General features: G+C 42.5%; 3 protein-coding genes across 4 annotated transcripts in view; 1 reads left to right on the forward strand and 2 right to left on the reverse strand.

Annotated features, from left to right (window-relative positions):
- The window catches only part of tmem266 (transmembrane protein 266), a 23,640-nt gene extending 18,605 nt beyond the window's left edge, over positions 1-5,035 (reverse strand). The window contains exons 1-3 of the mRNA XM_056599267.1: positions 4,938-5,035; positions 3,814-3,935; positions 505-693 (exon numbers count right to left, since the gene is read on the reverse strand). Coding sequence (XP_056455242.1) covers positions 505-693; positions 3,814-3,827 — 203 coding nt within the window. The 5' untranslated portion in view covers positions 3,828-3,935; positions 4,938-5,035. The remainder of the gene's footprint in view (positions 1-504; positions 694-3,813; positions 3,936-4,937) is intronic.
- Positions 5,036-6,578: 1,543 nt separating this feature from the next.
- On the forward strand, positions 6,579-9,710 carry LOC130389492 (pro-neuregulin-4, membrane-bound isoform-like). Its single transcript, XM_056599303.1, has 5 exons — positions 6,579-6,635; positions 6,869-6,920; positions 7,133-7,226; positions 7,423-7,575; positions 7,803-9,710. Exons 2-5 carry the CDS (start codon positions 6,911-6,913, stop codon positions 7,873-7,875), a joined length of 330 nt encoding a protein of 109 aa, XP_056455278.1. The 5' UTR covers positions 6,579-6,635; positions 6,869-6,910; the 3' UTR covers positions 7,876-9,710.
- Positions 7,629-11,566, reverse strand: lactb (lactamase, beta). Of its 2 annotated transcripts, none has more exons than XM_056599302.1 (6): positions 11,064-11,566; positions 10,823-10,889; positions 10,537-10,727; positions 10,141-10,459; positions 9,873-10,038; positions 7,629-9,557 (listed from the first exon to the last, which is right to left on the reverse strand). In XM_056599302.1, the coding sequence occupies exons 1-6, from the start codon at positions 11,427-11,429 to the stop codon at positions 9,023-9,025; spliced, it is 1,644 nt and encodes a 547-aa protein (XP_056455277.1). In that variant the 5' UTR covers positions 11,430-11,566; the 3' UTR covers positions 7,629-9,022. The 2 variants fall into 2 exon arrangements, with proteins under 2 accessions (XP_056455277.1, XP_056455276.1); XM_056599301.1 differs by having other exon boundaries at positions 11,052-11,566.
- Between the last annotated feature and the right edge of the window lie 4,368 nt (positions 11,567-15,934).

Genomic DNA, 15,934 nt, shown 5'->3' on the forward strand with positions numbered 1-15,934 from the left:
ACTCGAAGGAGTGTTCTGTGCCACATAAGTATTAGGTATGCGCCTCAGTTGCTTTCTATGGGCCCACCAATACAATTATGGCTTAATATCTTTTTATTCTCTGATCATAAAAAAATGCATTCAATGAAATGCACAAGGCACAGCAACAGAGACGTAAAGGGACAGGTAAATTATAGATTGTACTGATTATTCTATTATGCATACAGGTTATTCATCCAATAAAATGGGACTCGTCATCCTTCTTAGATGATTGTTTTAACTGATGCATAAAAAAAATCAAGCTGAACTTTGCTTTAATTTGAAACGGAACTATAACTAATTTACATTTTATTATACACATTATGTCTATTAAGTGTTATGAGTTTCTTCCAATGAGATGTAATTAACCACATTTCAAATACAGGTAATACAAGTTTGTGTGTGTGTGAATATGTGGCTACATTATTGGGTGTGTACATGTGTGCGTGCCTGCGTGCGTGTGTATGTGTTTGAAGGAGTTCTCACCCATCTCGGTTATCCTCTTCGTCTGGGTTTGAGATGAGCTGGGACCCGGCCAGCGAGACGTCCAGGGCGGCCAGAGGCAGGTCTCTGTAGGTGAAGCTGACCAGCTGGATGGGGGCCCCAGCTTGGTTGTCCTCCTCCACCTGCTGGGAGATCACCTCCAGCTCTGAGGCCCCGGCCTGGGGAGCAGCCCTGGGGTGCACCGGGTACAAACAAGATCAATAATAAACATCGAGCACTGTCTCAAGGCCGTTTTGATTTACACTTCAATGAAACGCGTTTGCTTGTTTTTCAAATTGAAGTTTGTTTCTTTCAATGGAAATCTTTTGTCTCGATAAAGTCCCAGCACCTCAGACACCATGACAAAGAAGACAAACAAAAGTTTGCAGGCCGGATCAGTCAATGCACAGGCTCAGATGACTCCGGCACTTCAGAGATGGGTGGCATCGATTACAAAACAAAAGGGAACCAAATCCACTGGGGCTGGTGAATCCAAGAGGCTCCATCCGAGACACATGTGAAGGTCAAACAGGGGAAGGAGGAGGGGCCAGGAAAAGATCAGTGAGCAGACCTTCAGTTTTGCAAAATGTTAATATAGTCAGGCCCTCAGAGGAAAATGCAGCCGCAGCTCTCCCCTTGAATGTAATGAATGTAAAGATGTTTTCATTCATCTGTGGGCAGCCATGCGTTTGCCACACACTTTGAAATCTCCACCACTATTTTCCTCTTCGCAGGCTGCCACTTGGAACATTAACTGTGGACCAAACAAACCTGCCTTTTCGATACACACAAAATGATTGCACATTATTTGCGTCAGAAATACGTCAGAATACTTTCACCCTTGCATCTCGCTGCTTTAAATGTGCACCTTACGCATCTGACCGAGCACAAGGACAATGATCGTCATCATGTCATGACGTACGCAAACTCAGTTGAACCAAAACCCATCTCCAGACGATAGAAGACCAAGCCAGGAACCCCAGTATAGTGGCTGGTCGCCATCCTGGAAAAAGGCGAGGGATGGAGTATTCGCTGTCCAACACTCTGTGTACCATGAGGCCGGCAAACACAGCGAAAAACACTGAGAAATATCTAACTGGGGCGATGTAATCAGCAATTGCCACAAGGAAACAGAAAGGTTAACCTAGGGTATACACAAACACACACACAAACCCAAACACACATGAACACCTTTCCTCTACAATGTGGCAAATGTTAAAGTGTGATGAAATCATTTCGCTCTAAATTCTCAAATATACGCAATCTTTAGCAACAATCAATAAATGGTCAAGGAATCCTATTTCGAGAAAGATACCCTGTATCTGTCACAGCCAGCACGGAAGAGGTACTTCCAACAGAAAATAACATCTGGAAAGAAAGATCTACCGGTGTGTCTTTAAACGGATTTGTGACGCTGCCTCAGCATGAATTGCAGCGTGTGCAGTGTGAAGAGGGCAGCGGTATCATTGTAATTCTGAGTGCTTTCTGCCACAGCAATTTTTTTTCCTCCCTGGCCAGCTGTCGACAACAGTGCTCCACTGTCTCACCCAATAAGCCTGTATACAGACACTTGGCTGCTCCTCAGAGAACGGCGATACACCGGCGTGATGGCATCGCATACAGAGCGTGAGAGAAGGAGGCCCAAGGTGCCAGATCACTCATGGGGCCCAGAGCCCACAGCAGCCGGTATCCCTGAGTCAGGGGAGCGAGACACGGTGGTACACTTGTAGAGCAGTCAGTTATTTTAAGCTAACGTCTGGTCTCCCTCAGGCTGACGCCTAGGGGGGGGATGTACAATGTCATCAATAAAGAAAAAGAAAAAAAGAGACACATTGGCGAATATCCTTGGGAATTGTTCTCTGTGTGATTGAGAGAGGACTCACGTGCAACACTTACAGTGCGTATAATATATGGACCATGTTCTGTACAAGGATATTTGACAAATGCCAATCGCATATTCTGTAAAGGTGTGCATGGTATATTGGTAAATTGGTAAAGACCATGAGAAGCCTACAGTCAATTTAAATTGTGATGACTCCTAATGCTGAATGGAATGCATCATTCTGTCCTGTTCCGATTCTGTTGCTTTGTTTCAACGCTCGAAAGAAAACCCACTCCCTAACAAAGTCAAATGAAAATGTAGAAACAAACGTAATACGAGGAGAAAGCTGCATCTGATGTTCCCCCTGTTTCCTGTTTCCAGCTGGAGATTAGATCCTAAGGGCAGGAAAAAGGCAGACAAGATAAAAAGATCTAGACAGATGGGTGGAGAGACAGACAGGTGGGCAGACAGACAGGAAGGCAAAGCGACAGGCAGGCAGTCTGACAGACAGAGCCATAGATATATAGATGGATGGATGGATGAATGGATGGATAGATACATAGGCGGCCTAAAAGAGGAGACGTGAGAATAGCCCTCAGTGCAGTTCGCTCTCTCTTGAGTGAATGCGTCACATCTGTCATTGCGTCAAGGAGCCATCAGTGACCAACAGCTTGTAATTGATGCCTTTGTGCGTCTGTAAGCAAACACTAAAAAGCAATAACCTTTTCTTGTTTATCTGGTCATCAACGGGTTCTCCGCTAGCGCACATGTGATTGGTCCAGCAAGTGCACGCATCTAACACAACAAAGAGCCAGGGGCCAATCCGAGAGGTGGGTCGAGGTTTCCTTGCAGGGTCCGCAGCACCACTGCTGCTGCGCCTTTAACCAACAGACACAGCTGATTGAACCCATTCTGCATTCATCCCCTACTCCTCTCAACTCCACCCCACACAACACCACTCCATTCCACTCCCCCCCCCCCACCCCCCCCCCCCCCCCCCACCCCACCACCAACCCCCATCCTCCCTCTCCCCCCCCTCTCTCTGTCTATCTCTCTCTCTGCCATGTCGTCAGAATGCAGGGCCTGTCTAGGGGACCACAAAATTGTAATTATTAATAACAAAAAGATGACAAGCGAGGTTCCCTTCTGAATGTTAAAGGGGGTTTGGGAAGGTGGGGTGTACCACTCTGACAATGGGCCAAATGCTGCATGGCTCTTTATGGGAAGGTTGATTGGATGGGCCCCCATCCCCTTGGTTAATGCCATTCACCAAAGGGCCTCCAGACTTACACAGGTGTACGCCTCTCCCAATCTCATCCTCACACACACTGAGAGTGTCTTCCTGAGTGTGTGTGTGTGTGTGTGTGTGTGTGTGTGTGTGTGTGTGTGTGTGTGTGTGTGTGTGTGTGTGTGTGTGTGTGTAGCGTAAAGATTCAGCATCCTTCCAGACCATAGCAACAGCAGCTGTGATTGTTGCGTGTTGTACTTACTGAGGGTTGCTCATGTTGATGAAGTCCTGATAAAGCGCTGAATAGGATGGTCTCCACACAACGAGCACAGATTCTTTTTTTCGCTGCTTGTAACCACAGGAGGGCCTTGGCTCCTACCTTTCCTAAGAGCAAAGAAAAAAAGCAGAAAAAGGGAAATTCCAGCAACAGGAAAGGGAAGCCAGGTGTGTTTTTAAACAGAACTAGCAGGATAAACATCACACTTCTTGCATAGCAAGTACAGCAGGATGCTAGCTCTTTGTGCCATGAGATAGAGCGTCATTGAGCAGAGAGCCCATTCAATGTGAACCCTGTCCAGCTGCTGAGCAAAGATCTGACATTCAGGACCAGGCACCCAGCCCCACATACACCACAGATTCACGTAACCACATAGTTATATATATATAATATTGTAACCGTATATAATATCATTACAATCAATAACACTACTGGGAGCCATTTCTCAAGGTAGGTAACATTGATTTAAAAAGCATTGCACTGAGTAGTGAGCGAGGGCAAGGAGAAAGCCTGTGAGCGATGCCTCCGAGCACAGGAGATTAAATACCACTCAACGTGAATCAATCCACGTCCTTTAAGTTAAAGAGTTATGGTATGTATTTGCACCCAGTCCAAAATCATGGACTTTTTCTGTGAACTCTAAAAGTTCACCAACTCACACACATAAAGGTAGAATGATGAGGTAGAAAGAGGTAGCCTACTTATAGAAAAAAATGCTCTTAGCGCACATGATTTAAAAAGCCAGTGTTTTTCTGTAATCACCGTATATGTCAACGTGAAGACGAGTTGGAGTTACGCATTGGGGCATTAGCATAATTACGGTCTCCGTCTTGCAGTTCAGTGTCTTCCATCACATGAGAAAAATTATACTGTCAAAATTATAGTTGACCGTCTTCAACAGCCAAAGAGCAGCTACAGCACTTAAAACGTATTCCCATGCATTTCCATTACCCTGTTTAAACGCCGTGTAACGTCGTTTTGAAATACAGTGGCAGCAATTGTCACCAACGATAGTGGATCTTGAATCAGAAAGCAGGACCAAGAAAAACGTAGACGTTAGACCAAATTTTTACCCATTATTTTAAAATTAAACGAAGCGTATATCCTACCTTGTCAGCTCTACATGGTGGTGTGGTCGTGACTCCTTTGCCCTCGCAGTGATGATGGTCATGTCTCCCCGGCCGAGGACCACTGTGCACACGGCTAGCTCTCTCCGTCTCTGGCGTCCGAGGACCACTGTGCACACGGCTAGCTCTCTCCGTCTCTCCGTAAACACAGAAGGAGACGGCTATCGCAGGCTAAGAGCACCATACTTTATGGTGTGAGATTAGCTATCATTGAATTATATGGATTGCGATGCCGCTTCAAAAGCTCGATGGCGTAACGCTCAACGTGCGCGTGCTGACAGGGCATCCCCCACATCGCACGAGGGACTCCATGTGCACAATAATAATAATAATAATGATGAAAATAATTTAGGTTCAGGACCAGGAGCTGTCCAGCTGCTGAAGACAGAATGCCATTCCCCACAGACGTGGAGCGAATGGAAGCCGTTGATTTTAAATTCCTAGGCTAGAAGGCGGTCATTAATGCTGTGTTTCAGTTGTAAGGCGCACGAGCCCGCAAACGTTAGTTTTTTTTTTTTATCGCATCCTAGAAACGTCGACGTAAAACCTCTCGCGCTTCACTTCACCCACTGAGCTTCAGTTCCTCGCGATAACAACGAGAGGATTTACCCAGGGAAAATAAACCGTTGAACAACGAGCACACCATAACAGTCAATAAAATATGCTATTTTACATTTATTATTCATTTAATTTATTAAATATATTGTATTTATCTGGTATATCATATTCGAAGTCTTGATTAGCTGACATTTGCATAATATGTCTCCAAACAGTTGCAGCCTTTTTGCTTCCACTGATAATTAACATTTTATTTAGTAAAATTGTTTTTCCAGTGTGTGAAAAGAAGAAAAAAACGATATCCATCCTACATAACGTGTTGTCAGACATTATTTCACACAAATATCAGTTTTTCAGCATATTGAATTGCACCCAATAAAAGGAGCTGCTCAGAATTTAAAGGTCCACTACTGAGTCACCTAACGGTTTGGAAACCCAACGCATTTGTATTTACATGTCAAGCGGAAGTGATAAGACGTGTTATTAGGGCCATGGCTACAGGTACGTTCCCACGACTCCGTTCACGCGCGTTCTTGTAATTCCAAAGCTGCCGCGTGCCACTCATTCCATTGTCTCCTGCCAAACCCTGAGCCCTTGTCTCTCTGTCTCCATTCCGGAGATCTAAACTCAGGACACTAAAGGGATGGTTTTTTGTAAAGAAGTTGGGATACCAGAAATAAAAAAAGAACAAGACGAACGGATTCCCTCTGATTGTAATCCCTTTAAACAATGATCCACTGACATCATTTTTACTTTGTTGTAGGCCCGGCTACAGTGCTGAGAAGTAACGTGTGATGTTGTAGAAGCCTATTAGTAACTTCGTATCCATAAGATTGACATGGTGGCGTGAACGCTCCCTTTATCCAAACGGTGAAACATTCTTAAACCTGCGTAAAATAGTTGAATATAATAAATCGTGGTATAATGACTTCCTGACTTCCTTTATGTTGTTGACAATGTGGACAAACTGCATTTTCAACATGTTTTAGGTTAAAGGTTCCCGCCCACGTGGCTGTTCTTCAGAAGGCTTACAAAAGGCAGATCTAAGTTATTTTCAGTCTTTACTATGTCTCACCTTGGTAACCTGCTGCAACCTACTGGGACCTGGGGGTTGATGAGCTGGTAAGAGACAGAGACTGGATGTGGAAGAGAGACTTTAATTGTTGGAATTTGGAGAGGTAGAAATCTACCCACCCGTGTTCAGTTGTGTTACGGTTGGTTCCCATTTGTTGCCGAGAATGTATGTTTAGTTCTGGTCAATTTACCTCGCACTTTTTCTAGGTGGTTGGAATAGTGTTTCAAACGTTCTTAATATGGCTCGTTTTGTGTGACCGTTTTTTTTCATTTATTTGCAGGTGTTTAACAACGAAAATCAGCTCGTCCTACAGGAATCCCAAATGATGGCAGGTAATATCTGGATCTGACATTTATTATTCATGCGTTGGTATGATAAAGATGAAACATCTAAGCCTATTACTAGGGTGTCTGTGGTGTTAACACACAGATAATTTGCAGAGTCAATTCGTTTTATTTGGCAGTAGTAGCCTAGTGAAGTAAGTGGTGGTGATACTTACTAAAACAGTTGTAACAGCATTACAATCGCCACATTTCTATTTTAGATCACGGAGAACCCTGCACTGCCTTGCAGGCCTCATACTGCATGAATGGTGGAACATGCTACCAAATACCTTTAATGGAGGCACTCTCCTGTGTGTAAGTGATACGTGATGTTACTTTGAAATTTCACCGACCAGGAAATGCCCTTTCTTGCGAAGCTGTATAACTGGATGGCCTTTTCTACCCCACTCTCTCCAGTCGCCCTGAAGCATACCTCAGGCCATGCACTTCCTGATACACGCAAACAACCGACGTGATATATTGCCATGCGTGTGTCCTTTGCGGTCTATAGGTGCAGTTCAAGCTACATCGGCAGCAGGTGTGAGCAGTTTCAGCTCCAGAGCACATCCGTCAACGGGGGGCATGCGGGTCTGATCACAGCCGTGGTGATCGTCACTCTTCTCGTCTTAACTGTCGTGGCCTTCGTCCTCTACTACGCATGCAAGTAAGTTGCATGCCCCCCCCCCCCCCCCACCACCACCACCACCACGGCAGGCATATGTACATGGCCAATAAAAAAATACTATGACTGCTGATCAGGAACACTGCCTTAAATGGAGTGGTAGATACAGTTGTGTCGATACTTAGAAATGTAGGCCTATGCTTTTCTAACTTTTAAGTAGCCTAGTAAAGTAAGGACATGGACATTGATTATGTTCTGTGTTGATACAGGACGTGGAAAACCAAAACAGACAGCTCACGGAGCGGCCGACAACAGTACTGGAGGGTGAAGTCTAGAGTATGACCCTATACTGTATTCATGCACAGTAGTCCCATTTTACCGTGGACGTAAGAGTGGTTTCTCTGAGGGACCGCAAGCTGCCTTGGAAGTGGATGTGAAGGGGTGATTAGAAGAGCGAACACAGTTCAAACAGGCCATATTGTATTCACCGATCCTCCCTGCATTAATTAAGGCTGGTGATGATCTATCTGGATTAGTTATAATGACCGCTGCACCAAGGATATATGTACGTATATATAGCCTCCAATTATGTCGATTTAATGCAATTTGACAAAGTAGTTTGTCACGACACAGACCTACATGCTTTTACCCAGTGTAGGCCTAAAGCGTAAATGAGCAATTCAATTGCCATCTAACGTTATAGCGTGATGAATGTGGATGGGAAGTTAATGTTACGTTACCTTTATACAATTAACTTTTTTAGACATCGATTAATATTAGACTGATGTATTAAGAGTTTTTTTTTTTTTTTTTGACTATTATGAAAAGTAAATTATATGTAAATATTAAAGAGCATATCAAATAATATTCAACACAGACATGCTTTCTCAATGTATGTTTTTGTCAAGTGTTATGTCTTAATTCTTATTCTTGGAACTAATAATCTCTTGACACCATATAAAGACTTAGATTAATAATTGCTTATGGATTGATGACATCCACACAAACTTGACAGACCTCATTTTTAACTCCTTTGTATAGTTTTGTCGATACAAAATATAACATAAATACAATAAATTATAACATTTTGAATGTGCGTAAATACACGCGTGCAATTCGTATTGAAAATGGGCAAACCAAAGCAATTAAAAACGTCATCCTGTAAAACTCCAACAAACTGGGATGCTACCCGAGGGTGTCACTTTTGTATTTTCTGAAGATAAGTTTAGAATAAATAATTTCACACGGCAAATAATAGAGTATGGGTTAGGGTTATCATATTTTTTATACAAATGTCCGTTTATGGAAAATAACTTGTATTGCTACCACCTAGTGGTGATAAATTGTAGTATTTATTACAAAGTTTGTAAAATTGGAAACGAATCAGAAAATACACTACTACTAGAAATGATTTTCCATCAGTGATTTCAGAGAAAAATATAATAATACAATGTGTATTGTTTGGGGCTGTTGGGTCAGCCGATTCTTCTTACAAGCTCTCCTTAGTAGCTTTGTCAAACTCGTAGGCTATTTTCAGTGCCGTGCTATTAAGCCCCACAGATTGCATGTTAGTGATGATGGTGACCACAATTCCCCGGGGGAGGAACTCTGCCCTCGTTCCTTCAGGGTGAGGTGTCCTTTCACTGGGTAATATCAACAGAACACTACTGGCTCCAACAGCGCCCCCTGTGTGTGAAACATAGTGCCTGCGACGTTTGCACTGGCCATACTTTTGGGATTTCTCCACTACTAACCACCCTTGGGCATACAGTCCGTCCTTATCCCAGCTGGCCTCTGTCCTGTCCACTGGGGCCCAGAGATCCAGGGAGGTCTGTGGTCTGAGGAAGCCAGGCAGAAGACCGTTGGTGTCCTTCAGCGGGGCAAGCTGGTAGCTGTAGAGCAGGGTATTGCCGAACAAGAGCAGATCTCCAACTGTGGACAGAAAGCCACCTCCGGCCCACTTGTAGGAGTTGTCTACATATGGGCAGTTCACCACCCGCCCCTTCTTGTTCAGGTGGTAATATCTGCAACATCAAAAACATGGGATTCAAAGATAGTTTTGAACCATATAGAACCCAAGAAATTATGTCTAAGAAGATGTTTCAATGTTATATGGCTCACTGTTTGTAATTATGTGTAAGTTTGTTTATTGGCTAGGTTTTATATCATCTTTTGTTTAATTATCAGGGTATATTATGTTGTTGTGTGTATCTTTATAATACTCTAAATATCAATAATTGTAGTATGAATAGCTTAGATTAATAACATTTAAACTTCTTAAGCCCGCTGTGCAGGCCTTTCGATTTGACTCGAGGTTCAGAGGTTGGCTCAGGGGTTACCGTGAGCGGTGGTAAATGATGGGCTCATTCTCCTCTGGCACCGTGTGGACCATCCCCAGCTCATGGAACATGTTCCCCATGAGATCCAAAAAGTTCTGCCCGGCCGCCCGCTCAACGACAGCACTGAGAAGGGTGAAGGCATGGGTGGAGTACAGGAAGGTGGAGCCTGCAAACAGACGGCATGTTAACCCCAGTTGGTGCACGAAACTACACTAAACCAAGTGTGGTTAACCAAGATACCATCCCTTGAGAAACAGAAAAGCCTCACCGGGTTTGAAGATGAGCGGGTCATCCTTGAACAGGTCCAAGGCCTGGAAGACATTCTCAAAGTTGGTTTTCAGGTAGTACTCCTCCTGCTCAAACTCTTTCTTCCTCTCCGTGGGTTTTGCTTGTTTGGATTCCTTGGAGATGTTCTCTTCTGTGTTTGTATTCTTCTCATCACCTTTATTCAAGCTAGTCTCTTCTTTGATTGGTGACCTCAAAGGTCTCTTTGCTTTCTCCTTGTTTTCTCTCACTTTCTTGGCATCTCTTTCATAGTGGCGAATCCCACTGAGGTGAGACAGAATCATTCTCGGGGTAATGGTGACCTGCGAAAAGTAACAACGCAAAAATATGACGGAACAGTCAGACTACGAGACAATGAAGGTGACATCAAGAAACTCACATCTTCTCCATCAAACTGTTTAGCAGGAAACTCAGGGACATATTGCTGAACGGGCAGATCCAGGTCTAGTTTTCCCTCTTCACAGAGGTGAGCCACAGCTGCGGTTGTGAGGGATTTACTGATGCTGGCGATGCGCATCACTGTCTCTGGTCTGCATGCTATGCGGTTTTCCAGATCAGCATAACCAAAGCCTGAATTGTATTACAAAGATTATGCTCAGTGTATTACAATATGCTAAAAGAAAAACGAAGAAGGTTTGTGTTAACATCATTTGTCAGAAACAAACCTTCACACCACACCTGCTGGCCATCTACAGAGACTCCAATGACCAATCCAGGTGCCCCCACCTTGTACTAATGTGAAGGAGGAAATAAACAATTTATATATATATATCTCTCTATATATATAGATATATAGATATATATATAGATATATATATAACCATTCATACATATCAGAGTATATGCAAACTTTTTACAATCTATGGGGCTAATATTCGAAAGAACCAGATGTACCTTGCTGCCTACCTTTATTCTTTCCACCAGGTCTCTACTGACCCTGACGGCTGAATGATACGTGCCGATTCTCTTCTCATCTGAAACTTCAGCATCGCATAAACTGTTGCCACCATCATTACGATACTTGAGTCCAAGCGCTAGAACTATCCCCGCTCCGATTCCACCAAACCACAGATAGAACTTGGTGTTGGAGTTCTCTGTACTAGACTTTCCTATGTACTGCCTTTGTTGTTGTGACCAGGCGTTCATCTGCTTATCCGACAGTCGGTAGCCGACACGCCATCTACCTCCTTTCGACATCGCATTTGAATAACGTGTGATTGACTTATATTTACACATAGCACGAAAACGCAGAGGCATTAACAACGGCGACATTATCAAGCTTGAGTATTCCTATGGCAGAGGGAATACGGTTAACGTTAGCCCATAACAAAACATAACGGCGAGCCTAGAAAACAGCACTTTATTTCCTGTTCACAATCCGTGATCCAGACCCAACTAATCGACCCATGATTCAGAATCGTGTATTGTTAACTTTCTTTAATAGGTCCCTGCCTTTAACAGAGTCCGCTGTACCTCAGTAAAAACACCAGTGTTGCCGTTTTTTAAATGCCATTGTTTTTTTAGTTGTTGACATCGTGAAGATATTTCATTTTTTAAAATGTATTGTACATAGGCCTACTAGTTGTGCATTTATTTTTGTTCTTTGAACTACCAGATTCTCTGTTATGTTATTGTTGGACCTACATGAATGAAAAGATTTCTGCCCATATTTGCATCCATCCGTGCTCCATTCATTTATGAGTTTATCCCCATTGAATACCTACCAACCCATTCAATAAAACATACACCCACTTTGATCAGAAATGGGGAACATATAAGGAGACGCTCAGTTCCCTTATATCCCACATTCTATAGTTTACTATAGTAAATAAACTATAGTATACCCTATATATACTATAGTAAATATTGTAGTGTTTTTGAACCTTACTAGTTTTACTACAGTAAACTATAGTATACTACAGCAAATTCTATAGTTTACTATAGTAAATAAACTATAGTATAGTATACCCTTATATATACTATAGTAAATATTGTAGTGTTTTTGAGCCTTACTATAGTAGGTTTACTACAGTAAACTATAGTATACTACAGAAAATTCTATAGTTTACTATAGTAAATAAACTACAGTACACCCTATATATACTATAGTAAATATTGTAGTGTTTTTGAACCTTACAATAGTAGTTTTACAGTACACCCTATATATACTATAGTAAATACACACACACACACACACACACAAACAAACACATCCACGAAAGATGAGCATGAGAATGAGGGTATCACTCAACCAACATCTTTTCTCATTTCTATATACCTACTTGTTATTTCAACAAGGTCCTGTTTGGTTAGGCCAAGTTTTCCTTCTGTGCAGCTGCTGGATGACTGGCCAGTCACTGAATGGCCTGCCATATATTCCCTGGTATACATCCCATGTAGGAGATCATTTATGAAGTTCTGGGGGCTTTGGAAGGAGCAGCGCTCCACAGGTCCTTTTGGAATGACCTTTAATGCAAGTAGATAACATTACCACAAATCGACTTCAACATACAGCAGAATAGCGTTTTACCTCAATGATATATATATGCATTTAGATTAACCGAGTGTACGGCTGATGCATTTAGAAAAACAGTGCAACTGAAACTAAGTAACTTAATCTATACAAATAAAGTCAAACAGATTCTTACAGAGTGGCCCAGGGCCTCTGTTGCTGATGCTGATGATGGACCTGGAGCTGGTGATGGGTCTTCTGTTGCTGGTGCTGGAACTGCTGTTGGTGCTGGTGATAGTGTTGGTTCTGGTCTTGGTCTTGGTCTTGGTCTTGGCCTTGGTCTTGGTCTTGGTCTTGGTCTTGGTCTTGGTCTTGGTCTTGGTCTTGGTCTTGGTCTTGGTCTTGGTGTTGGTGTCGGTATTGGTGTTGTCGTTGGTCTTGGTGCTGAGGGGAGAAACTCCTCCATCTTCTGCAAAACGTCTGGCAGCACTGAGCAAAGGATTCATAATAGCCTTTTAGCTAACATGTAAAACAGAAAAACCCTTGTGTAAAAAAAAAAACGTTTTCAACAATAGCATTACATTTCAATGTTGCTATTTTTGCCTTGAGAGAATCATTTTCCCTCTGCAGCCTGTGGTTGTTCTCCCTCAACAGCTCACAAGATGGGTGATGGCACTGAAAATAAAAATAAAAATAAAAATAAAAATTCCATTAAAAAAACAAAACTGACTCACAAACACCTGGGAAAATACCTACAGAAGCCAGTTAGAGGGTACAACGCTTACAGCTGATAGATTACAGGAATATATTGCTGTATCTATCCCTATACTATAGAGTTAGGAAATAAAAACTTTAATTGTAGGTAGAACATTAACTGCAGACAGTTTATTGCATTAGTGGATCTTACTTCATTCCTGGTTTCATTAATTGAGTTCAGCTGACCTGATCCTATGACAAACAGAAGATGTACATAGAGTTAAGGGTTACATCAAGACTGTACAACAGAGGTCAGCAGGGGGGATGAGCCTGAGCGAGTAGACAATGCAGGCGGAACAGGAGATGAATACTCAAATCTAATCTTGTTAATATGCTTAATAAGTTGACAGAAAGCAAAAAGTCAAAATGATCTGACAGGCCAGGCAAAGCAGGCCAGTTGGCGACCCCATGGTGTACAATATGACAGACAACATTAGGCTACATCACATTACAATAATTCAATGATGTTAAGAAGCACTTCCATACGGTGAATATTTGTACATCACTGCACCAATACCTTGCTTTCCAGTTCCATTAAGACGTTAAGACCTGTGTTTTTTCTCTTCTTCTTCTTCTTACATTGACTTAACCGAGGATCCTTTAAATCATAATGAAGTTTAGTTTTTCAACGATTTTAATTTAACTCATCCACAAGGCCTATAGATGACATTTCTGTAATAAAACTTTAGTTCGATACGTCGTCGTCGTCGTCAGAATATCGACCATTCTTCATCAATACCGCGGCAACCCTAGTGCAACGATATACTTTTCCCAGGGACAGATTTGACAGCGATACTGCCTTCTCGGGCAGTATGCTATTGCGCAAGCACGCAGGCGTTGACACTATTGGAAGGCATCTGAATGGAGGGCATTTCTTTTATTTTATTCCCCCATTCTTTTGAAAACAGTTTTACCCCCGGTTTATTATAATCACTGGCTATTACTTGTCTTCTCCATCTACACACTCCTCCAGGATCATATCCAAAAAGCTGATCTTTTGCATGCTTCCTCTTGTCTTACCCGTTTTGTTGTCGAGGTACAAGAGCTTTATGGAAAATGTTATGTATCTTATAATGTTCACTGCTTAACCCATCTTAGCAACGCAGTTGACATGTGGGGTCCGCTGTGGGCCAACTCTTAATTTGTTTATGAAGACACAATTGGCACTCTTCTTGAAATGTTCAATGGGACACAGGCAGTACCTGAACACATTTCTAATGCACCACACTGAATTATTCAACAATGCCAGTGATGATGTCTGTGATCTTTTCAACAAACTTGTTAACAAAGACAATACAGTGTTAAAATCAGTGGCGGGCCGTACTATTAGGCAAACCAGGCATTTGCCTGGAGCCCCGGGCCCCATAGAAGGTTTTTGGGGCCCCCAATTTTTTTATTATATTTTTTTTTTACCTTTATTTTTCCCGATAAAACATTAAGAACAGTTTCTTATTTACAATATTGATATGGTCAAGAGGGCCCCAATGCATATATTTTGTCCCCATATTTATTATTTTTATAAAAATCTCTTCACAATAGTAGCATCGGGATGTCTAATTATTACTCATGTTTTGACGATCTTTCCGTGTGCACCCCCCTTCAGTCTGCACTACATTTTGCACAAATTATGTCAAATTCAAAACAGTAAGCGGTAAGAGAGAGAGAGAGAGAGAAATCGAGTGAGACATAAATCGAGTGAAACATGAAGCGATCGTACGAAAGCGGGTCACATAAAAAGAAAGACCAAAGGCAGGACTTTCTTTCAAAGCTGCCAAAGCTATCCAGCTGTTTTACAGCCACCGCAGTGGCAGCGGGACCGTCGGCGGATCAAGAGCAGCCGTCAACGTCGTTTGCTGTCATGTTACTGCACCTTTCATTCCAAGTGGCTCTGGCTCAGCCAGCAGCGATGCTAATGACGTGTGTCAACAAACTGACGGAGATGATGCACAACTGGTAGTGAATATTTCTCACTCTCCTTCTTCCACTTTGGTTATTGAAATTTATGACAATAACGATAACAATGACTGCGAGACACTATTCCTGTGGATGACCCAGCACTCTGGCCCAAGCTGCTGTGTCTTGGGCAGGTGCACACATATTCTTGTGGATGACCCAGCACTCTGGCCCAAGGGCCGCAGATTCACAAAAGCATACTATTACATAGTAATGAAAAATGGTGAGAGGGTGAACAGGTCTTGGTTAGTCTACAGTGAAAGTGCAGATCGTGTTTTTTGCTTTTGTTGTTGCCTTTCTGGAAAACAAAAACAACTGAGTGAGGAAGGATTTAAAGACTAGAATAACCTTGCAATGCATCTAATCAACCATGAAAGGTCTGAAGAGCACAGGAAATATAGTGATAGCTGGACGCAGCTATCAGTGGGTTTCCAGTAGTGGTTTCCAGTAGCTCACAGCAGATAGCTGCTGTGAGCTACTGGAAACCCTCAGGTAAATGAGGACTTATGGTTAACAGTCAGTGTAATGTGTCAACATAACTAATCTTATTGTTTTGTATGTTATTCTCAATTTGTAAATAGATAATTAACATTTGCATGAAAGAAGGATAGTGACT

The sequence above is a fragment of the Gadus chalcogrammus genome, chromosome 9, assembly GCF_026213295.1.
Source record: "Gadus chalcogrammus isolate NIFS_2021 chromosome 9, NIFS_Gcha_1.0, whole genome shotgun sequence".
Taxonomy (NCBI): Eukaryota; Metazoa; Chordata; class Actinopteri; order Gadiformes; family Gadidae; genus Gadus; species Gadus chalcogrammus.